The sequence below is a fragment of the Micropterus salmoides genome, unplaced genomic scaffold (genome assembly GCF_014851395.1).
Source record: "Micropterus salmoides isolate LMB-PRFRI ecotype aquatic unplaced genomic scaffold, ASM1485139v1 Ms_hic_scaffold_9, whole genome shotgun sequence".
NCBI lineage: Eukaryota > Metazoa > Chordata > Actinopteri > Centrarchiformes > Centrarchidae > Micropterus > Micropterus salmoides.
The window spans coordinates 10,238,945-10,264,525 of NW_024044681.1; the positions used below are offsets into that span (position 1 = coordinate 10,238,945).

General features: G+C 38.6%; 1 protein-coding gene across 2 annotated transcripts; it reads right to left on the bottom strand.

The window, feature by feature from the left end:
* Window positions 1-974: 974 nt before the first annotated feature.
* Window positions 975-25,581, bottom strand: slc25a14 (solute carrier family 25 member 14). Of its 2 annotated transcripts, XM_038708433.1 has the most exons (9): window positions 25,282-25,581; window positions 24,548-24,655; window positions 23,626-23,764; window positions 22,030-22,124; window positions 15,317-15,402; window positions 10,512-10,607; window positions 9,377-9,501; window positions 9,051-9,264; window positions 975-7,824 (listed from the first exon to the last, which is right to left on the bottom strand). In XM_038708433.1, exons 2-9 carry the CDS (start codon window positions 24,609-24,611, stop codon window positions 7,783-7,785), a joined length of 861 nt encoding a protein of 286 aa, XP_038564361.1. In that variant the 5' UTR covers window positions 24,612-24,655; window positions 25,282-25,581; the 3' UTR covers window positions 975-7,782. The 2 variants fall into 2 exon arrangements, with proteins under 2 accessions (XP_038564361.1, XP_038564360.1); XM_038708432.1 differs by lacking the exon at window positions 25,282-25,581 and having other exon boundaries at window positions 24,548-25,261.

Genomic DNA, 25,581 nt, shown 5'->3' on the forward strand with positions numbered 1-25,581 from the left:
TCAAGTCCTCGGTCACTTGGGAAGTGCTGCATTTTGCAGAAAATGCTGTTAAGATCACCAAGGCAACACAATGTTTTCTATATGTAAACGTTGTGATAGATCTAATAGATAAAAAGTGTAGGCCTAATATTTCATTATTCCACTCATCCATATCATAAGAGGTATTCAGACATAAACAATATATATATATGTCTTTAATAACTTCACCTAAAAATATTTATCCTTGTAACAACTTAACAAGTAAATAGAAAGATGTTTTGACCATTTTGTAAAGCTGAAAAAGAATCAGTATTCCTTATTCTGTATAAAAAAGTCTTTATCTCACATTCATAACTAAAGGACAACAAACAACTTCTGACACAAATGTTTTATATATCTCTAACAGTCTGTGTAACAAAAGCATGAAAATCTGGCACCGCCACATTGTGAGGCACATTTGATGTTTTCCAATTCTTTATTTAGTTTGAATTATTTAACAGTTAAAATTATTCATCTAATAGTCAGTTAAATAAAATAATCAACTAAGTTTTTAAGCAAAAATGTGCTTGTTCCAGCTTCTTAAAGTAAGGATTTGCAGCTTTTTGTGTAATATGATCCTAAACTCATACTTTTTGGACCTTGGACTGTTGGTCAGACAAAAAAAAATCATTTTGGGCTCTTGAGACCTACATCAGATATACTAGATTACAATTTCCTCACTCTATTTTTTGAAAATGTGATAAACAAATTGTCTCTTTTTTTTTTTTTTTTGTTGCAGGTACATTGTTTTAGTCAACAGCACCTTCCTGTGGTGACATGCAGACGCTACATGACAGCGTGTCCTAGAGCAGCTGGTAAAGGTTCTAGTTTCTGTATAGAGAGAAACTAACTAATCAAAATTACTTCTTCCAAACTGCCATATTTAAAATATTAAAATCCAGGAAAGTGATTTTACCACCAAACTAACAAGAAATAAATGAACTGATACAGAAACAATCACAGCATATATTTTATTTGAGTGAACATTGAATTTGTATAAAGCCAACCCCAATCAGTCAAAGAAAAATAACAAAAAAATCTTAAATCTTCCACTATAGAAATTCATCCAGTGATCAAGCATAAAGGTTATAGACGGCAACAATACAGCAAAGTGCAAATAACAAGTGGAAGTGAAGAGAAAATTTACAAAAATATTTATTTTTATATTTTCTTCTCCTGTCAGACGGCCACACAGGTGTAGATTTGTCCATTAATAACAGTTTCCACACTCAAAGTATATTAAAATCAGAATGACAAAACATTTTGACTGATGCCTCTGAACTAAAGCATCTTGACAGAAGTGGGACATGAATAAATCTCCTCTGTTTGTTAGAAGATGCACAACTATTTGGCCTTTAAATGAAACAAATATAAATAAAAAATTCATTCATTTTAAAAGAAGTGTCACTGAACAAACCAATAAACTAAATATCCAGAAAAACAATTTCCTCGCAGGTTTCCAGGCTGTGATCAGGAGGAATGATGCCAACAAGCCAAAATCCAATACTAAATTAATGGCCAATATCTTCTTAATTTGATAAGTGCAACTGTGTTTTAGTTTTGTTCAACATGAGACAGGCAAACCAAACAGACTTGATTCAGTCACAGGTAGATGAACAGATTGCTAGGAAAGGGATTAGACGTCTGAAGGGAAAGTGGGTGTTTAGCTTGTGTAAAATATGAAATGTTTTATAGTGAGTCAAAACAAGCAAATGAAAAGCAAAATAAAACCACAATTTACTACAAGCGAGAGAGAAGTTTACAGATTTAACATGTTTAAAAGTTGTGAAACCTTTAAAAAAAAAAAAAAAATCTGATCATGGCACACCAGAAAAACATTTTGTAGAGGTTCTCTTGTGGAGGAAACTATTTTCTGACTTCTTTCCTTCCATCAAACACAAGCTCTCTCTCACAAGATAAATCGCTTCACAATTATGAGCACAAGGCTCGTCAGAGTTCAACAATCACTGTGACACTGACGATCATTCAGATTTGTGTCAAAGCCAATCCTTGACTCAAAGTCCACTTCACAACCTTGTCCGGTCTGCTGAGAAAGACTGTCAACAAACGGATAATCCAGACCTGACAGGACAAGACAGTAGGACTCCCTTACGTGGCTGAACGTCTAGCCGCAGTCCTCAAGTTACAAGAACTCGGCACTTACCACAAACTATTCCACAGCTTGAGATCTCTGCTGGTACACCCTGAAGACCGGAACCTGGACGAGAGACCGAATGAACTCAAGAGACAGACAACATCAGCTGTCTGTCAAAATCACGCCACAACCGGTCACAGCAGAGACTAGAAAGGTTATAGACCAAGATCAAGCTGGGCTTTCACATCCAACGCCAAAGATCATCTTTAAACATGTGCTGTACGACCTCCTGGTGTCACGTGACCGAAGTTTCATATAACGGAGCTGAGCTGCGGTTGGTTTATAAAAAGCAAGTAAGTGGACCTTTAGTTCAGATTATATTGGCAAACTACTTCTCCCAAGGTTAAGAATGAACTAGCTCAAAGCTAGTCTGTTTTATTAGCTGCCGACACATTTTACACACAGCTGGTGTGTGAAATGGACAACTTGTTCTAAGTGAAGTTAAAATATGCTCGTCAAGGTTTCTGCAAAAAAAAAAAAATCAGACAACACAAGAGATTCCTTCATCAATGAAATAGTGAATCGTGTTCTTATAAAAATCGATGCCGGTATGAGAATAAATTTTGTGGCAATTTGAATTAATTCCAATGGAATCGGTACAATTAGTGGATTTGCTAGGAGGGGGTGACGTAAATCTGTGCAAATGTTTCTGGTCAAGTTCAACTTCAGTGACCCGCATATTTGCACCGTTGGCCAAATACTTTTTAATACAGCTGATACATTTTGCTGAATCATTTTCTCGTACAGTCAATTTGTGGTTTTGGAGTTATGCGCTTTAACTACTTCTTGACGACTAGCACTTCAAGGGAAGTCACTGTTGTTCACCAAGAAACTGTTACAGCACATCACTCCCCGTAAAATCACGTTTTTAGGCACATTTCCCACTTCCCAATTTGTTGAGCTGTTCCTTTAAGAATAATTTTAAATCGCTGTTGTCAAAAAAAAATCCTAGCCGCTCTGCTTTAAACACAGTACATTCATTTAGTTTTCTTCAGTAAAATCTTCAGTAATTTAACTTCTGATCTTGCTGCTGTGATGTACAGGTTAACTCAGGGACCCTGTGACATCACTGTTGGGTGTGGTTACAGGTGAAACAGAGCACACGATGCGCTGTATGGTCAGAGCTGAAACAGGGTTGGAAAGTTTTAAAAGGGATCTCCTGGTGTTGATGGGAATGAATTATCTGGCAAAAAACTGAAGAGTTGTTAATGTTGTCGATTCAAGCGGGAACGGGCCGCATCATCCTCTGAACTGTTCCCAGGTCCACAGAACAGAGTTAAATAACAAATACATGAATCGTTTTAAAGTCAATTCAGATTAACATTAAAAAAAAAGTCTTTAAAATAATTATAAAATAGATGAAACTCTGAAAAGGCTTAAAACGTAAGATTCCCAAATATGGTCCTAGAATAATTTTGCCAAAACTACAACTTTTTACTACACAATCACAGACATACATGACGTTTTAAAGGCTGGACAGTTTGTGTAACACTAAAAAGAACGTGAACATGCAATAAACTGATGTCAGTCCGCCCAAATTACTAAAAATACAACTTGAGATATGCTGCCACTTGCTGTGCTGAGCTTCCTAACACAACACACTGGTCTTAACAACTTACCAGACCAGGTATCACAGCAGCATTTACATTCACAACAATGTGCAAAGGCGCGCATCAAGTGAGTTTTTGGGTAGCAAAAAAACGTTTAAAACCAGCTTGATTAACAATTTAGATTCTTGTGTTTCTCTGCTGCCTCTTCTCAATCTAGCTTAATGGGTAACTTCTGTTATTGGTTGAGTATTAAGCGAGCACGCTGAAGTAGGCGGCAGTGAAACAGGGCAATTGAGCCCCGTCAAAGTCCATCCTCTAAAGCGCTTGTTTTTGCCACCGACAGACTCAGATTGTTTTTAAAAGTGTCTGACAACATTATGGAAAGAATTCCTACAGAGATAGATCTTTTTTTTTTTTTTTTTTAAAAGGGTAAGATCCTTTTTGTTTAACCAGAAACAGCCGCTGCATCGCTCTTATCAAAGCCACCTGGACACCCTTGACAAAAATAGTACTTTTCCCGTTTTGGTAAACTGCTGCCTCGATCGGATAGTTTGTGTTATTGTGTGACTATGTTGTTTTTAACTTTTTAAATAAACAAAAACAGACAGCATCAGACAGAATGAGTTTTTTGCAATGAGAGGGGCGTATTTTAAATTGTATTCTATTGGCAGTGAGCGTTCTGCGCCTTGCGTTTTAGAAGTAGCGCAAACTGTCCCCGAGTCATCCTAAAATAAGCCTTGAACCGACCATCATTGAGACGAAGCTCCTGGACCAGCTGGTGGTCCGACCAGTGGTGTCTCCTCTTTCTGAGGGTCTAATGTACCCACACGGATCTCCGTTTCCCCGTCTCCTGCGTGTTTGTACACCTCTCACCCTCAAACAATGCCAGAGCAAGCGCCCCTTGTGAGTTGTGATCAAGTTTCTGCTAATATAATAATATGAGTTATTACTTAGCAGCAAACCAAAGATTACAGATCGCTGGCGCTATAATCTTTGATTCGATTGCCTAGCAACATAAAAAATTCAACCAAAAAAAAAAAAAGGCACCTTGCGTTTTCAAACCTGCAAAACGCTTTCTGTCTGATCGGGACCTCACGCAATAACACAATCAAACTAACCGACTGATGCGGCGACAGCAACTCCTGTATTCTACAAAATTACTGTCATATAGTAGCTGTTTTTGGTTAAACATAAATGATCTTAGAAGGTCTATCTCTGTAGGAATTCTTTCCACAATGTTGTCAGACACTTATTAATACAATCTGAGCCTTTCCGTGGCAAAAACAAGCACTTTAGAGGATGTACTTTGACGTGGCGCAGTTGCCTGCAAGGATTACATTGCAGCTGTTTCGCTGCTGCCGACTGCAACGTGCTCGCTTATTACTCGACCAATAGACACAAAAACGACGGGAAAATAAGGTCCAGGTTGAAAAAATACAGAAGTTACCCTTTAATAGGCTGAACAAGTCAATCTCAGATTAACTCTACGCTCACACACTGAATATCTATAACCCGACTTAAACTCATTCACAACTCTACTGACACTAAATGGTTACTCATCAAGGTGGTTAAACTTCAAATAAACCTGATCAGAATCCAGATGAATTTATGGATGAATCACAGGTCGCAGTGGTTTATATTGTGACACACAGTACTATGAATAACTTGCTAAATGGCTCAGGAAAGCACGACTGCTGAGGTAACACATCTCCTCTCAAACGCACTGAAATGTTTTGAAACTTGTTTTTAAACCTTAACTTAAATACTGAGAACTATAATCTGTAGACAGTAACTAAAATAAAAACGCAAAACCCACACACTCAATATGGTAATGAGGCATCAGCGTAGGCAGAGGAGCAACATTATGACCGAGTACCATTATTTGTAAAAGCGTGAGGCTGTAACAGTGCAACTCTCCGACAACTCCAGGACTAAAATATCTTTACATCAACACCTGACATAAACGTTTTCCAACGTACTGTTCTCAGGAGTCCAGCCATAGGACTTCAACACACACTCAAAACTGCGTGGCCTCTCGAACCTGCTCCACTCTTCAGCACAAGTTCCCAACAAACTCTAAAATCAAGTGTGCGAAGTTAATGAACTCCTTACAGATACATATTTTACCCACTTTGGTGACGCTCGAGATATTGGGTTTACATTTGGAAACATTGATGGTTTGATTTTGGACTCCGCAATCAGGGTCAAAGACCGTTTGTGAGATCTTTGCAGCTGTGAGGATAGCTGATGCATTTCGGGGCAAAAGGACATGCGTTTTTAATCAGAAAAAGGAGAAGCAGGCTAAGGAAAAACCTACTGTATATGTAGATGAAAGCAGCAAAAGTTGAGAAAATAATAACAATCAGCTTTTGAAACAAATAAAAATGACAAAAAATAGGTTGAAAATATAATAATATTTGATGACATAAAGAAAAGTTTTGGTGATGCAGGTGGATGAAAGACTGAGGTCACCTGGCGTGGACTGTGCAAGTCAAACAAGGGACAATTAGTATTTGCAAATCATTTGTAGCATGCGTTAGGATTACTGTTAAGATATTGTACACGTATGGGATCCCCATAAAATAATTAAACAACATTTGATCTGTTTTACATTGAGTTTACAGAATGTGATCCACAATATTCAAATGTGTTATAAATTCAAAACAACATACTACACTGACTTTCAGATACTTTCTGAGTTTCTCCTGTGAACAAAATTTTACTCATTTGCTGCAAACGAAACATTTTTCAGAATTATCTGCAAATAAATTTAGCCCAGTTTAGTAGAAAGACTTTTTGGCACAGAGGGACTCTTTTCCACTTTTTATCCACACCAGTCGCCACTTTTCTATTCATGCCATGACTTTAGATCAAAATAAAACACCTGGACATGCGCAAGATAATATAGATCCACCTCCATGTGAGATATATTCTGTAGAGCGATTTACATTATGTGCTGGATTGTTGTCTCGTGGCTTAACAATAAAACTATGGACTGCTAGCACTCTATTAGCTCCTAATACTGCAGAACAAAACCCACTGATTTGGATTAACTTTAAAATAAAAGACTTTGTTTTGGTTGAAAGTGTCTCCTCCTTTTGTCATTAGAGGCTTTGGTTCAGATTTTTGATTGTTTCAAGTTAAACTTCAGTGGCTCATTAAGATCACAGATGTTCAGAGATTGGGTTTGAATGTGTCTCTGGTAATTGCTTTTCCTAAAAACAACAATTCATAATAGAAAAAAAAAAAAGTTTTCCTCAGCTTTAAATTCAGACAAAAGTTTGTGTGTTGAATGGCAACTTAAAAGATTAAAACTGTTGTTGAGAAATATTTCCTCCTTTCTGTCAGTGTGAATTCTGTGCTACCTATAACAGTCGGTTTTGTTGTCTTCCATGCAATTCCTTATCAGTCAACAGCTCAATCCGACTTATTTTCCGAGCACACGTCATGCAGCGCCAACGCATTTAACATACACGGTTTCTACACACTGATTGATTTTAAAATGTCATATTCTTTTCTCCTCAAAACTCCAAAAACCTAGCGTGGCCATGCATGTCTGAGCTGGCACTGTGCAATTCCTAGCTTATTAATAAATTCTTATCCCATTTTTTTTCTATATCTGTGTAGGAACCCTGAGCAAACAATCGTCAATTGTCATCTCAAGATTCCACGGTGATAAACTCTCGTCTTTCTCATCAACTCAAGTGAAATGAATCTAGCCTCCCAAACTTTCAGTCTTCTCCTACAACCAAACGTTTAGCTGCCTGGGGGAGTGTCAAAGGTGGTTGAGGGTGAGACTAATCATCAAAGCAACAGTCCTTTAAACAGTACGAAAACAGAACCAGTGACAATAAATAAAACACTTTGCAAATAAAAAGGAAAAAAGAAATCAATCTAAGATTTGCATGAGCAGATGACTGATACCGTATTGTATCACTGGGATGAATCTGAAGGGAGTGCGAATATACTGGTGTCAAAACTCCAGGCGCTGCCGAGCTCACACCCCATTTACACCCGACACAGTCTGACAGACCAGCGAAGTCCCAGTTTGTGCTCGTGTTAAAACGGGAGCTTCTTCAGCTGCTCGAAGGTGATGAAGAACTGAGAAGTGCGTTAAGGAAAACGTCACGATTCGTATCACAACAGAATACAGGCTGAGCGACCTCGCCTAATGCCAGACCATTAACTTGGTCAACTTTGACCTGCTGCACTTGGCATGGCTGTGCGTACAGTTTTGCAAAGTAACAGACCATTCACCTTTATTTTACTATCAAATAAGCAGTTTATCATATTCTCATATAAAAGCCAGTCAGTGTTAGTAGCAACAAAAAAAAATATTATGGCTAGTAAATTACCCGTACTGTGATGGTTCTCAGGATAAATTCAGAATAATATCTTGCCTCTCTCTTCTGTCTTTTCTCTATCAGTTAAAAATACACACATGAAATTGTTGTTTTCTTTTTTTTTTAAGTTTAGTTGTCTAGTTAGTTTCCTCCAATTAAATGTAACATCAGGGTATATATGTTGCTTGTAAACCTTTCCTCCCTCTATTTCTATGTATTGTATGTCTCTACCTCTGTCTGTGTTTATATACAGTCCATTTGCACCAATAAAAAAAAAAAGCTCTCTGTAAATTTAGGTAAATGTCGGATGGAGGCTTCAGACTACTTGAGAAAGTGTGGTAGAATAACTGGGCTAAACAGACTTGTTCACTCCCACCGCGATGCTTTGAAGACTCCACTTCTCTCTGTCACTACAATCAGGCTGCTAACTTTCAGTTTGGCCATCTGTGCCATCAATGACCGACTACAAGGGCAATACATTTAAGTACTTTAAAATAAAAATAAAAACTTTTAAATAAATTAATTGAACATTGACTAAGGAATAGGCAACATGGATTTCTTTATTATCCTTCTGTAACTTGTTTATTTTGTCAATTTCATATTTTTATATTTATTTATGTAGGTTTATGTCTTTTGTCACGCACCTAGTCGCCAAAGCAAATTCCTTGTATGTTCTGATATTTTATACTGCGATTTCAAAATATTTTGATTTAGTTTCATTGATCATGAAACTGTTTATGAAAATAACCAGGAATGTCGATTAAATACCTGTCAAAACAACATACCTCATTACACAGACTAATTAAGACAGATTAAAAGTATAAACAGTCTGGTGTAGAGTATATCTGGATAGATCAAACATTTAAGATCCTACTCTGGGCTTTTTATGGAAACCCCCAATTTTTCCAAGAACTAGAAATTATTTGATTTCTCTGTTTTTCCCCCCAGCTGTGAAGAAACTCTGTAGGTTTTAAAGAAGGATACAATGATGTTCCAAGGTCCCAGTCGCAGCCAGTTAGGCCAGAATCCTTTATAGAGAGCGAAGAAGCCCTCATTCTTCCACGTCTGCATCACTCCGTCCAACGTTCCTTTGTACATGGGGCTTCCCGATGAAACCCGCTGGTTCATCATGCGGGTCCGGACCACGTCTACAGGGTTGGAGGCCAGCGCTCCGGCCAAGCCACACGTGAAACTTGAGCTGTACACGCACATCCAGACGTGGAACAAGGTTAACGGACCAGTCTGAAGTTCAGGAGCTTCTTTCTAAAGTCAAATGCCCATAAAGGATGGATCATAAAGGATTAACTTACATGAAATGTGTCAAAATTGTGTCTCCCATGACGCCAGAGCGAAGGAGGTGCTTCTTCGTTATGTCATAGACAGGAAGTTCCACCCCGACGACAATGGCTGCTCGCTGCGCTGTGGGGATGACACCCTGAGGAGGAGGGCGATGAAGAAAATTACTGTGATCGTAACACTCTGAGTTCATTTTACAGAAAAAAAATTGGCACCAGTGTGTTCTTGAGGTTGGCCTAGATGGCCTGTCTCTTGAGGCTCCATCAAATGATTAGTATTTGATATGTTATCCTAATATCTAGACAAGTAATATTCATACTTGGTTGAAATAAACAATTTGATATTAGCCTATTTCCCATCTTTGCTAAGTGAGTTTTGTGCAAAAGGAATTAAAGGCCTGTCCCAAATAAAGGCAGGGTGAGTTTAGTGATTGAAGCAAATAAAAGCCCGGGCTATTGATTGAAATTTTAAGGAGAGATAATTATGGAGCTAAAAGGTGTAATTGTAATTTAGGGCTGGCTGTTTTTCCAGGCTTTGTGCTAAACTAGGTTAAACATGTCCTATACCAATTTCTGTACTTCTACCCAAGATGTGCTCAAAATGCCAGATTATTTAGACCCTAACTAGGGGACAGCTGGAACAAGTTGTGAACACAACATCGACACATCATCACCTTTTATGCTGATATGGCAAATTTGTTAGCAACATTGCTTATTTACACATTCAGCAGTTACAGAGCAACTTTTTTTCCCATTTGGAGTCATGTTTCTGGCCACCTCATGAATGAAAGTCTAATATTTACTCTTGTTTATCTTAGGGAATTTTTTTGGCTCTTTAGCCGCTAAATGCTCCACTTTGTTCACCAGCTCGTCTAAAACTGTGTCTTGCCTGATGGTTGGTGCTGGAGAGGTAGTGCACAGTGAGTAATTAAGAGCTTTTTTTAATAGACGCCTGCTGCTGCCAAAAATAACACCAGTGAAATTAAACCAAAACAGTAAAATGAGCCGAAACTCACTATAAAACTCTGTAAAACCAAATACACACAAGCAGATTTGGGTGAACAACCTTGTGTAGGTTCATCACTAAGAGCAAACCCTTTTACGCTGGTACCATGCAGTGGAAAAGGGGCTATAGTGATCCTGCACTCACTCTCCACAGCCCTCTGGTGCCCTCTGTCTGGTAGATGTTGATGAAGTTGGACATCATGCTGCCTTGGAGAAGACTGCCCTGCGCCTGCATTCTGATCTGGAACAAAAATAGACAAACAACCAAATAAATAAACAAAAGATCAAACATGTTAGGGCCTAATTTACAATACAGCACTTCATACAGTGCCTGAAGTTGAGTATTAGGATTCTGTAGGAATAAAGCCACTATTTTAATGTGACTATATCAAAAGGTTTTAAATTGCTAAGTCTTCTCATTTGAGCAGATGTAATCAGCACATGTTCTTGATCAATGACTAATAACAATTGATCAATTACTTAATCAACAATTAATTTTCTGTTGATTCATTAATCCTTTGCACAGAACCTTGCTGTACATCTTACCATTTTCACTGAACAATTGAATTAGGGCTGCTTCATTACAGCAGATATCATAATCACAATTATTTAGGTCAATATTGAGATTACGATAATTTAACACAGTTACTCACTGACGTAGGAAACATCAGATATTTATTGAACTTCTAAATTTGAATGTTTCATTAAAAAATTAACTATAAAGGAGACCTATTATGCTTTTCCTTATTTTATGACTTATCCACAATGTTGGATGTTCATGTTAAACATGGCCAAAGATTCAAATAATGAGGTTAAAGTATTTATAAGAAATCCCTATGAGCAAAAACCTCAGATTTCCTCCTGTTCTGAACGCTCTGTTTTCAACAGCTTTTTCTACCAACGGCTCTGCTCTACGTAATACGGAGCCGCTGTTCCATATACGGTCATTTGCTCTCACAGCAACGCTCAGTCTGCCTGTACCGCCAGCGACAACAACAGCCTGGTAACATGCTTCAGGGTCTTGGGCCAATCAGAAGAGAGTGGGCTTTGAGAGACAGGAGCATCTACAGCTTGTTTCAGACAGAGGCTGAAATGAAGGCCTACATGAGTCAGTATAAGATAGGAAACTTTGAATAATGCAAAGCTGCCACACAGGAGTCACAGTACTACAATATACGACTGGAAAAGCAGTATAATAGGTCTCCTTAAAACATCATCTTAGAGCGCAAGAGGGTGACAGCAAGGCAGCGTTTCCCCAGGCTGACGGCAGTGGGCCGGCGAGGAGGCTCCATCTGATGGGCTTGGCAGGTGACAGGTGAACCACTTAGCTGACAACAACATTACATAATGGTGAAATTCAACCATGGTGTTCTGTTGGGAGGTGCAGTGCACTTGACCCACCCTACGAGTGACTCCTGGTGACACCTGGGAACTGAAGACACACAATTCTCTCTCTAAAACGTGAGTCAGTTGGAGAGAGAATAGTCCTTGAGCGAGATAGGGATCCTTTCTATGACACCTGGCATAAGAGTCTGAGCCTCAGCTGTAAAAAGAAGAACTTTTTGTTGACATTTTGACAGCCGCAATTCCCCCGAAGGAAATTGTTGCAGCCAGTGTAGCCAGTGCAGCTGGTGGCAGAAGCACTCTACTGCACAGATTCCAAAACATTTTAGTACCTACTAGTCATTTCGACACAAAACGTGAAAATGGAGCCCAGGTTTAAAAAAATAATAATAATTATAATCCTTTAAGCTATGAGTAGAAAAAAGTATGCTAGTCTAATGTATGCAGTGTAAAATGCTGTAGGTTTAACCCATGCAGGGCTTAAAGCAAGCAATTTTTCTGTACCTGAAATGTGTTTGGGGTTTACAAAAGATGGAGGGTAGGGGGCAAGACTGTAACTTTGTGTTGAAAACTGACGGGGACGTAGGGACTCAGATTAGGGTTCTGACATACACTCAGCTCACAAAACATGAAGAAACACAATTCTGGGTTCACAAGAAAAAAACAAAATGATAATTGTACACTGGTTTGATAAAACGTTCAATGTGGAAATATAAGGGGGGGGGGGGTCCTCCCCCAGGAGATTTAGACCATTAAACAGTTAATTTCCTGCATTCTGGTAACATTTTCTGACCAGTGTGAGATTATATCTCCACACAGGCCAGGGAACGCTTCGGGATCCCCCAGTCAGAGCTGGTTAATGTGGATCGGGAGAGAAGTTTGGTGTCCCCTGCTAGAGCTGCTGACCCCGCGACCCGACCCCGGATAAGCGGATGAAGATGGATGGATAGATTATATAGAGTGAGGAAAATAAGTATTTGAACACCCTGCTATTTTGCAAGTTCTCCCACTTAGAAATCATGGAGGGGTCTGAAATTGTCATCGTAGGTGCATGTCCACTGTGAGAGACATAATCTAAAAAATAAAAATCCAGATTATTTATTTGTATGATACAGCTGCAAATAAGTATTTGAACACCTGTCTATCAGCTAGAATTCTGACTCTCAAAGACCTGTTAGTCTGCCTTCAAAATGTCCACCTCCACTCCATTTATTATCCTAAATTAGATGCACCTGTTTGAGGTCGTTAGCTGCACAAAGACACCTGTCCACCCCATACAATCAGTAAGAATCCAACTACTAACATGGCCAAGACCAAAGAGCTGTCCAAAGACACTAGAGACAAAATTGTACACCTCCACAAGGCTGGAAAGGGCTACGGGGAAATTGCCAAGCAGCTTGGTGAAAAAAGGTCCACTGTTGGAGCAATCATTAGAAAATGGAAGAAGCTAAACATGACTGTCAGTCTCCCTCGGACTGGGGCTCCATGCAAGATCTCACCTCGTGGGGTCTCAGTGATCCTAAGAAAGGTGAGAAATCAGCCCAGAACTACACGGGAGGAGCTGGTCAATGACCTGAAAAGAGCTGGGACCACCGTTTCCAAGGTTACTGTTGGTAATACACTAAGACGTCATGGTTTGAAATCACGCATGGCACGGAAGTTCCCCTGCTTAAACCAGCACATGTCAAGGCCCGTCTTCAGTTTGCCAATGACCATTTGGATGATCCAGAGGAGTCATGGGAGAAAGTCATGTGGTCAGATGAGACCAAAATAGAACTTTTTGGTCATAATTCCACTAACCGTGTTTGGAGGAAGAAGAATGATGAGTACCATCCCAAGAACACCATCCCTACTGTGAAGCATGGGGGTGGTAGCATCATGCTTTGGGGGTGTTTTTCTGCACATGGGACAGGGCGACTGCACTGTATTAAGGAGAGGATGACCGGGGCCATGTATTGCGAGATTTTGGGGAACAACCTCCTTCCCTCAGTTAGAGCATTGAAGATGGGTCGAGGCCGGGTCTTCCAACATGACAGTGACCCGAAGCACACAGCCAGGATAACCAAGGAGTGGCTCTGTAAGAAGCATATCAAGGTTCTGGCGTGGCCTAGCCAGTCTCCAGACCTAAACCCAATAGAGAATCTTTGGAGGGAGCTCAAACTCCGTGTTTCTCAGCGACAGCCCAGAAACCTGACTGATCTAGACAAGATCTGTGTGGAGGAGTGGGCCAAAATCCCTCCTGCAGCAAACCTGGTGAAAAACTACAGGAAACGTTTGACCTCTGTAATTGCAAACAAAGGCTACTGTACCAAATATTAACATTGATTTTCTCAGGTTTCAAATACTTATTTGCAGCCGTCTCAGCTGTATGTTGACTTTTTGAGTGACACCTTAATTGACCCAATAGAAACTTCCATGCCCTGTTAACGGCCTACAATAGCCAATGAGTGTCCACGTAGCCAGGAAGTGCCAGACCACTTTCTTTCGGTATACACCGACACCAAGCCACCAATTGTGCAGAGGAAGACTGGCACGTCACACAGTTAAAAAATATACGAGAATATTTTCCACAGACATATTTAGGGTATATATTGTAGAATAAAAAAAAACGCCTCGCGCCGGAATACCGGCACAGCGCCGGAGAACTTTAAGCCCTGCCCATGAAGACCTATGGCACCTTCACAAAAGCATTGTAAAACCTAAGGCATTGTTTGAAAACAACCTCGTAAATCCTGAGGGTTTACACGTTTGGCTTTTATTGTAAATGATTGTCTTCGCATTGTGTTCATTCACATGTTCCTTTTTTTTTTTTTGTAAAATCAAACAAAGAAAATTTTTAATTTATAAATCCCATAAGGCATTTCAGCTACCCCACTGGTATTTCAGTTGATCGCGATGCATTTTATCAGTCATCTGTCTTGAAAACGATTATATATACTAAAACGTGCATATGTCACATTTGGTCTTAAAGGTAGAAGAACGAAAACGTTACATCGGGTTTTAATGGGAAAAGCCAATGATGGTGACTAGCAAGCTGTGCCAGTTATAACCGCGGCCATCTTGGCTCGAGCCGAACTAAACATGCTGCAGCCTGGCTGAGAGTGAATTTGGACTTTTAGAGACTGCTGTAAAAGAAAAAGGGGTGGGCTTTATTTATAACACAAGCCTACACGAGAGCATCATTGCAAAAAGGCATGCAGCACACTAATCATTTTATCTCCATTACCTTGATTTCATGACCGTTGGAAACCCAAATTGTAATTGAAAATAAAATTTGATTACTCGCCGAGCCCCAAGTTTAATTATTATTCTTGGCAAAAAAATAATTATTATTTTTAGTATCGATAAACCTTCCAATTATTTTCCAATCAATTTGATTAATCGTTTTTTCTGTAAAACTAAGAAAATAGTGAAAAATACCCTGTGTAATTACCCAAGATGACGTCTTCAAATGTCATGTTTTGTCTGGAAAAAAGTGTGTGTTTAACAAAGAAAAACATTTACTTTTAAGGAGCATGAAACCAGCAAATGTTTGGCAAGATTTTTTAATTATCACAATAGATGCCAAAACTACTTAACTAAGTTGTAACCAGCATTAAAAATCACCTTGAGGACATCAGTGGGGTTGGCCAGAGAGGAGGAGAGGACTCCAGACACGACACCACAGAAGACGTTGATGACCATGGTCTCGTCTGTCAGGAATAAGACAAGAAATTATATCAATTAACACACCCAGCCAAAAGCAACCAAACACAATGATTTGGCTGTAATATGCTATGTATAGATGTCTACGGTGATTATATTTTATTTCCATCGATAGCATGCATGCTCTTCACTTAGATATTGTGTAATTTTCAAGACACTAGTTGATCTTGTTTGGGAAAAAATATTTGTGTGATTATTCAGCACAACACACGAGACAACAGTCCTGGTAAAACTATTTTATTGGCTGCTTTATTATGTGGTGAAATCTTTTTACAAAGAAAAAGGAACTACTGGCTGACTTCATTTGAGTATCCCCCCCCATTTAAATTTCATAGACCTGGACTTTTCGTACACTAAAGAGCTGCTTTAGTATCATAATTGTCAGATATAAATTAGCCTTATAGGATAACTCCAGCTCAGTTACTTTCATAGCTCGTTTCCTGTTATGCAATTTGCATTGTCTGTCAAATAAATTAATAAAATGAATAAGTAATGAGAAAATGAGCAAGTTCAGACTTACATATCCAACACATTTAACAAACAACCCTTTAAAAATCATCTTATATGTTTTAATCATCTGATTTTAAATTTGTCTTTGTCTCAGATTTGAGGTATCTGCACTTTACTTAAGTATTTTCTTTTCATGCCACTTTCTACTTCTACTACACCACAGCTCTAAAGGGAGATATTGTACTTTTTTACTTCACTACAGTTATCTAACAGTTTCAGTAGTTACTTTACAAATTAAGCTTTTTACACTCAAAACATGTTAAGAGTTTATAGAGATGATGTTTTTTTATAAATGAAACTACCCAACGGTTTTTACCAGTAAAGCTGAAATGATTAGTCTGTTGACAGAAAATTAATTGCAAACTATTTTTTATTTTGTAAGTAATTTTTCCATGCAAAAACATTTCATGGTTTTAGCTTCACAAATTAATTACTTTGATCATTTGAATGTTACTGAGGTTTGGTCTGTTGGTTGGACAAACAAGCACTATGAAGGTGTCACCGTGGACTACAGGTAATATTTTCAATCAAATAATGGAGAAATTAATCAGCTGATTAATTTATAATGAAAATAATTATTAGTTGCAGTTTGATACAATAGTTCAAAATGAATTCAACCTCAACCAACTACAGCAGTAAAATCCTGCTTTACATGCATGACGATTATTAATCTAATGATATAATATATAATAGTATAACAGTCACACAGGACATTTTTCTGCATTCAGTACTTTTTACTTAGTATATTTACTTTTACTTAAGTAACATTTTCATAGCAGAACTTTTGATGGTAACAGAGTACTTTTACAGTGTGGCATTAGTGCTGTTACTTAAAGGATCTGAATACTTCGTCCACTGCTTTTTGGTTCACTTATCAAATGTTGTGTCGTGGCAGGTACGTCTCTTTTTGGATTTTATTATTTAGAACAAACAAAGAAAACTGCTATGATCCAAACAAGACACATATTATGCGTGTGTTGAAAATTACACTTTAAGAGTGCAGTTTCACAACAATTTCTTTTTACATCCTGTTTTGTTTCTAGCAAAGCTGCACATTCTATGAACTCTGAACATAAGTTACTACGAGAAAGTCAGAAATGACAGGCAAGAAGTTATTTTCAGGGATTATTGTACTACTTAGAGTTATTAGTGTTTAAGTCACAGACAGAGTTTTGGAAAAAAATATTAGAAAAAAAGTCTGGGCAATAAAACAATAATGATAATTATCACAATGTAATTTTCCTCAATACCAATATAACAAATGTTCAATATATCAACAATAAATATTTGATTTAATTCATTAGAATCACGAACGAATTAGCACTTAATTTTTCTATTGAGATGTTTATTTTCTTAACCATACAATTAACCCATCTGGCCCTTCAATTTTGATTCAGGGGCAAAAATCAGCCTTTAAATTTGAAAGAAATAATGATTTGACATTTATCGTGATAATTATCGATATCAAATGATATTAAATGTTTTTATCGTGATAACATTTTTGGCGATATCACCCAGCCATAATTAGAAATCATTCATTCATCATTCATTCATCTAATTCAGGTTATCTGCATAGTGTTAATATTTGCTATAATCTACTTAGAAAACACCACATGGGTACATCAACGTAAGCTTTTTACCACAAAGCTACACGTGATGGACTGTCAAAGCGGTGCAAAAGGCCTATATTTGTTTAATATTACATTTTGTTTCTGGGGGAGGACCCCCAGACCCACCGCCAATTATCGTTGTAAGGTTGCTCCTCTATTTTAAAACATAACCAAGTGCCCATGGTTGGAGAAACTCCACACTATCTAGGTTGGCTTTAAATAAACCGCAACCTTGTTAGAAATAAGCCTCAGAAGAGTTTGTCAGTGTTAGCAAGCGGTTTATCTGATTAGTCTACATTGGAGTGAGAAGAAGGAGGAAGGGGAGACAAAATAACAATGGGTTGAGTTTAGAACAATAGTTACAGTGATCTTTGATCAATCTAACCAACAGTTAGTGTGGCGGTCCTCGCACCGTTCATTTTTTGGAAAAGGGAATGGGGCGTTCGATCTCCCCACAACCACATGGCAAACCCAAGCCTGTATCAAAACAAGCATTCAAAACACAGTGGCACCAGTGTGGCAGAAGGCATTCAGATTGGAAAGGCAAAACAACAAACAAACAAACAAAAAAGAGCACTTTGTACATTGCGAAGGTGAAGCCTTAGAAACAAAAATTCATCCCTGGCTCCAGTCTTTATGCTAAGATAGCCTCAGCACGTTGTGACAGTTAATGCACAGACATGAGATTTGTATTAATCTTCTCATGTCAAGCAAATAAACTTTTTTTCCAAAATGTTTACCTTTTCCTCACAAATGAATGACAAACTACAAAACCCACTTCATTAGCTTCAATCACTCCGTTCTGTTCTCATACCTAGATTTATTATTAATATTATCTTACAACACTAATTGGCCATTAAATATTTAGGAGAAGCAGAGGGAGAGAAAAACAAAGTGGAAGAAAGAGAACAAAGAAAAGATGTACGGGGACTTGGAATAGAGTTAGTGAAAGGATTAGCCAGATAAAGAAGGAACCAGTCAATGGGAAAAGACGAATGGCAAATAAAAAGGCAGACGGAGAGAGGAGACAGAGCCTGTGGTCGCAAACTTCCTGTGAGTCTCAGAAACATGCTGGCGCCAGCAAATCGCTGATAAATGTAGCGCAAACCCATTCGTCTGGTAACTGAAGCGGCTCCCTGTGTTTTTCTACACGGAGGCTGAAATGAACGTCAGCGCTCCCAACAACAAAAACTGATCCACTTTTATGGATCTAGGATTTATTTTAGTTTCTTTTCCCCCCCGAATATGGTGTAGGTTTCCCTGTGACCGTTGTTTTGGCCCTATGGTGCATGAACTTACTGAACAGCAGTTAACAACTCTTCAAACATTCTTCTTCATGGACACAAATCATCACATGGTAATGGTCTACAACTAACCGCTCTAATTCAGGTCTGGAACAAACCAATTATTTTCACTGTCGTATAATCTGTAGATTATTTTCTGTTCAGGGCTGCATCTTCAAATATCTTGTTTTGTCTGAGCAAAGTTACAAAAATCCAAATGTATGCTCTCCGAATAAATCAAGTTGGTTTCCTTCCACCTCTCAAGCTGACAAGTCTTGATTGATTTGAGGCGCCTCCCTAAATAGCAAATCATGTCAGCTCTTTGTATTGAGGATTTGTTTACTTCTAAGATCTAATCCAAAATCTAAGATCTATGTCAGATAGGAGCTATAGTGTATATGTGGACCGACTCGCTCTCCCTCCCCTCTCCTCTCTCTTTCTGTCTTCTTCCCTTCCATCATCCCCACATATTTAGCTTGCAAATTAGTGCCGGCAGGTTAACACACAGTTTGCAGGAGGGTCAACACAGGTTGTCACGACACATCCAGCCCTTTATTTTGCAGGGGGAGGGCTACATCCATACAGTATTGTTGCTGTGCAAACAAAACCTATTCGGTTTAACAGATGTTGTGAAAGACTAGTGTCACTGCACCAATATCACCCGGGGTTGTGCACTGATGACACATTATTTACAACAATTCTGATGGTTCAAAGACAAACTAAAGTGAAATAAGCTAATGTGATTACGCTTTATTGATTCCCAAGTGGAAATCTTTGTTGACCACCTCATACTTGAAGTCATTTTACAACAAATGAAAAGAATATCATTAACTCTCCCACGACCCTGTACGCAGGATAAGCAGTTGACGATGGATGGATGGATCATTAACTCCCTTCCATCCAAGTTTGTAATGTAAAACAGATGCCACTGAAACACCCAAGACGCATGCAAAGTGTCCCAGCATAAACAAAAGAGGAGGGAAGGCCCGCAAGTCCAAACAGAAGGAAAATTTTTTTGAGACTTAGAAGAAGGTAATTTAAAGCAGTTTAGAAATAAATGTTTTGACTCACCTAACAAAAGATTATTCTAACAGAAGATAAGCTAAGTCAAAGTGATTAAATAACCATGTTTAAACATTTTACAAACAATAAAGTCAACTTTAAATGTTCCTTTCATTAATTTTTAGCCCTAAAATGTAATACTAGTAAGTGTATCCCTTTGAAATTCAGTTGAGTTGTCCTCAAGACTAAAATAAGCTTTGATATGTCAAATATTGTCAAAATAAGATTAAATGTCTTAAACTTCTTAAGATAGAAACACACAAAATAAAGTTTGTAGGTCAAATTGTAATCGACATTCTCAAATTTATACAAATATCTAAATGTCGAACCCATGCTATGATGCGTTTATTAAATACACTTTATTTTGCACTTCTATTACAGGTCCCATTTGGATTTCATTCATCACTACCTTTTTGGCAGCTTGTCACGTTTGTCAAGTAAATGCAGAAAAACCTGTGAGGACTGTTTCTGCAACTTTCAGGGCACCATAGAGGCGTCAAGGGTGCAACAAAAGAAGCTTCACTGCACTTCTGGCTACTGAAGGGAGTGAAAACAATTTTACCATATTTTTTAGAGGTGTGGACACAAACCATGTTAGCCGTTTTCACCCAGAGCTGACGGCTGCAACCATAAAGAATAACGTTACAGCGAGACCAGCCAGAAATTGAGGTGGTGCTGTTAACTTGGCCGACCAACTCGGAGAGGATTGTGGGTCACACAGATACTGGTATTGAAAAGATGCAGGGGTTTATTTTACATTATAAACTTAGCTTGTTTCTTATTTCACTGTTTTAATTACACTTCATTCTCCATCTTAGGTATCACTCACATATCGAATTAGTTCTCTTCACACTCACAGACCTAACGTACATCAGCGTGTGTATACCAAATAGGGCTGCAGTTAACGATGATTTTAGTAATTAAGTATTCTACAGATTATTTCATCGATTCATCGTTGTCATATAATTAGAAGTACTTTTGCTTGGCGCCGCCCGTATCAAGATCAGCAGTGTGACTCATGACTGTGACTCACAGCCCAACCAGGCGAAGAACAACAACAAACGCACGTGAATACATTTACAGCTGAGAAGTGGGGCTTACTTTTGCTAGCCTTCAACTCAATAATCAATCGTGATTTAAGTTAAATGTCAAAGTTCCTGTAAATGGGTCCTCTCCGTGGACTTGATGCTAGACCGGGTGCTTTCTGATCAGATGCTGAAGCATTTCTCCGTCGTGCTGTTGCAGTAGGCTACGTAAGTTTAGTTTTTACAGTGCTACAGTTTCTTTTAGCTTGAAATAATCCCATACTTTGGACACTTTCTGAGTTTTTTTTCTGGCCAGTCTCTTCTTCGCCCCTCGCTATTTTCTCTCTCTTCCTCCACTTTGCAAAAAGCGCCATCAAATCACGTTGTGTTCACTTAATCACAGCGTAAGCTCAATGTGGGACAGTAATAATTGTCCGTGCGCAACAGTGCGCTACACAGTTTTATGGATTAAACGAAGCATCAATGCAAAGAATTTGTGTCGATGAATTGTAGTAATCGAATTACTCGATAAATCGTTTCAGCCCTAATATCAAGATATGTATAATATATCGTGGCACAGTCTAAAAATCTGAGCCATATCGCCCAGCCCTACTCTGGAAAATCACATCAGATAACTGGCCAACATGTAAATGTTAGAAAATGACTTTGGTGCCACTAATGCCCAACCCTTGGCTGTTGCTGCTGGATGATATACTCAGCCTATCATAGTTGTTTTGTCTACTTCAACAGTCCTCAACGCTTATAGAGCAATCGTAGTTTCCAAAAGATTGCATCAGACTGTAACAAGTCAGAGACGTAATGCAAAAATGAATCTAAATTTAATAGACAGTGTTGCTCGCTGCCAGTTTTATTCAATCCACCTCAACTGTTCTTTGTTTGGCCAGCTGTTTTTCCAGATTAATATCCTGAACTCGAAAATGCTCTCACGGTTCCAGGCGACATCTGTGAAGCTAACTAACTAAAGCCTGTGAATTAAAAGGTTTAGTTTCCTTCCCCTCAGAAAGGCTTTCCTTTTAGAGCTTTATGATGAAAGAGTTTATCAAAAGAGGTTAGCAGAAAGGTAGAAGACAAGATGTTCGAGGGTAGAAATAGTTAAAACTCACCTTCTGGATGAGTCACAAACAGCCTCTTCAGAGAGTTGTAGGTTCCTATCTTGATTGTCCCATAAGAAGCTTGTCTCAACAGAGCGGGAGAAATCCTAAGAGGAGAGAGGTAAAATAAGTTTTTTTTAACCTTTACAGTTAAACTGAAGGCAGGTGCAGAAGATGAGTGAATGCTTATCTATTACTTCCTTCAACTTATTATGTTTGTGTGACAAAATGTCAGTCTTATGGAGGAGTGTGAAATCCGGTTACTCAAAAGCGGAGATGAATCTTAACAACTGTAGAAACACACACTTGAGTCATGCCCACGGCTTTAAAAGTCAAAAAGAAGCTCCTTCTTAACCAGATTCAAAGTGGAACACATTTCCTGTCCCACGGGGCTTCTTTGAAATCTGTTGTTGAATTCAGCAACATCACATAACACCCACAACGTGCTTCAGCTCTGTGAGAAAAGCCTTTTACTGCATATTATTTTGAGCACATGTTTCTATCAGCAGCATGGAGCATATCACAAGTGTGCAGCAAGAAGAAGTAACTAGATTTTCTTTAACAGCACATTCAGCTTAGCTGAAAGCTTTTCATCCTGGGAACATCAAGACTTCTGGGACTGTATTCACACTTCTTGGAAATTATTGCTGAAATTCAGAGGAAATTCTTTAGATGTTTTTCAAGAATTTAAGTTGTGATGGAATCTTAATCTAACGCATATTATCCCTTACTAAAGCCTTGTTTTCTGTTGCAAAATATATGTTTTGTTGGGCTTCCTGTATCGTTGTGTTGCCCTGCAGGTTCAGTCGGGTGGTGTTTTTTCTTTTCATGTCTCATTAATCTGATTGTCCCCGTTTACCTTATGTTTCATACCTCCCCTCAATAGGATGTCTTCCACTTGCCAGGCTAGAGTTGTGAATGAGAATTTGTTTTTAACCAGCTCTAAATAAAGGTTAGATAAAAATAAAAGCTCCACATGTGACCTGGGGAGAGGAGGTAGAAAGGCCTCTGATAAAGTGTTACAGATCGCGCAGGATTGATTCATGCTGTGCTAACTGAACAACTTAACCTCATTACACAATTAAGCTATATCACAGCCTGTGAACTTAATTCCCATCAAACATGCACACCAACTGAACAACCTTAAAGGATGTAAGCCTACTTCTCTGTTGTCAGCGTCATTTATAACACCATGTCAGTGACAATCTAATTTATGTAGACATAACAAAAAACAAAACAAGCAATTCATCTTCATTTAGTGTTAAATTGATAGAGAACAATGATGAATCAACACAAATATCAGTTACACTTATTTTTGTGATTATGATTGAGTGGTTTCCTCCTGTAAGTATTGTGAATGATCAAAGAAGCATGCTGGGACTTAACCTGTACAACATTAAAGTTGAGCATCATTCAAGGCAACAGGGTCAATATCATCTCCCCACTGAGATAAAAGTTATTGTATAATACTCTGAGATTTTGTAATATGGCACTCAACCGTATCTGTCTACCATGCTCTGAACTAGAACACAAATCAGTGAACAAACCTTGTGTATACATATGATGTTATGTTATTTGTGCAGAGCTTAAAAAAAGCACGTTCCATACCCAGAGTAGAGCGCCCGGACGCCCTCCTCCTTGCCGATCCTAAAGAGCGCGTGGAACATGCCTCTGTAGCGCACTTCAGTGTACTGAGACTGACCCTGAACCTGTAGCCGGGTCTTTGTCAGGTCAATGGGAAATGTCCCTGAGGGTTAAACAAAAAGGGGAATGATTAACTGAAAAAAAGGTAGTGGAGTTATAGAGGACATTTTGCATGTATACTGGGGCTTGTAAATTTCTATCATAACAGAAACTCTCCCAGAGTATTGATATAAACCTCATACTGCCAAGTTTCCCAACTTACAACTTCTATGCAGGTATCGGAAATGGCATATTTCCTTTTTTTGTTTTGAACAACACAAGAAAAAAATCAACAGCATAGTAGAAAGTAGCATCAATATATACAAAAATAACTAGTAAAACTTTTACATTTTGTCCTTAATTAGGGAAGAGTGTAACTATGGGTTTTATATATATATATATATATATATATATATATATATATATATATATATATATATATATATATATATTTATATATTATATATTTATATATATATATATATATATATATATATATATATTTATTTTTTAAAATCATGCAGCTGCAGCAGAAGACCCCCAAAAATGTTTTTGATCAATGTGCAAGTGTGCAAACAACTTCATTCTAACTTTGAGAATAATGTAGGTTGCAGGACAATGCATGTAATGTGCACCAAAGAGCTTTTAAATTTATTCAGCTACATGCATCGTTCGCGTTTCGTTTCTAAAGCTCATCCACCATCAACTCGGCAGATGCAGAATTTTACTTCGCCTCAAAACACTTTTTTTGCATTGATTATGTACTACCATGGTACTCGGGCGCATAAACCCAACAATGTGCACGACGGTTAAGTGTCTGCGTGTTGTGGTGCATCACGTAGCCTACCGAATTCTGCGACAATCGAGGCCATCCCTCCGTAGATGAACGGCTTCCAGTTCAGACTGACCATCTCCGCGGCGGCGGCGGCTGCTGCTTCCACCTGCTGCAGCCCCGCTAAAAGAAACAACAGCAGGCCGCACACACAAAGGTCAACACAGTGCGGCAACCTCAGGCAATACAACATATCGATAAACATTGAGCTCTAACGATGCTACAGTTTAAGGAGGCTCCTCAGCATCAGCATCCCAGCATACTGCGCCGGAAAGAGACGCCGCTCCGCCGAACACCGCGGACAGAGCCATCATATTTGTTGAAGGGTTGCTATTGGCTGCGAGATCAGTCAATCACAATGTTAAGGGCTTTGATTGGCCGCTGTGCCGGGAAGGGCAAACTATGAGGTACAGTCAGTTCGTTGACAACAACCGTGTCACGAGAATAAAACGAAGTTATTTTATTATCGGTAACAGAAGCACTGCTTAATTAACAAAATATAAATCCTCCTTTTAGTTAAGATGTACAGTTTTAATAACTAAAAATCGACCTTTTTTTGTTTTTAGTCTTAATTACAGAGATGGCCGCCCCAACTGTTTCTGACGGGTTGCCTTGTAACAGATGGCTCCTGCCTGCTAAGCTAACGGCTAGTCAGCTTATAACACTTGTAGAAATTACTAGCCCGCTTGCTAGCGAGGTTTAACAGTTAGCAAGTAGTTACCGTTACATTCAACCGAAATGTCACGTACCTGTGTTGTCGATAAAAATCTGAGACTTTTTCTTAGACTTTGTTTCCCATTTCTTAGCGCATCAACGTCTCCTGACTTTTAATAAAGTGCAAGCAGAAAACTTCTCCCCCGGCTGTTAGCTTCCCATTTCAGCTAATGTCAAACAGCTACACCAGAAATGAGCTTCTTCTTCTTCTTCTTTTCATACTTAGTGTTGCATTACTGCCATCTTCTGGAGCTAGATAACTCCTACAGTGTCCGGTTTGTCCCATTGTTCCACCACACTCCAGTATGTTCTCCTTTAATCCTGCTCCTGCCCAA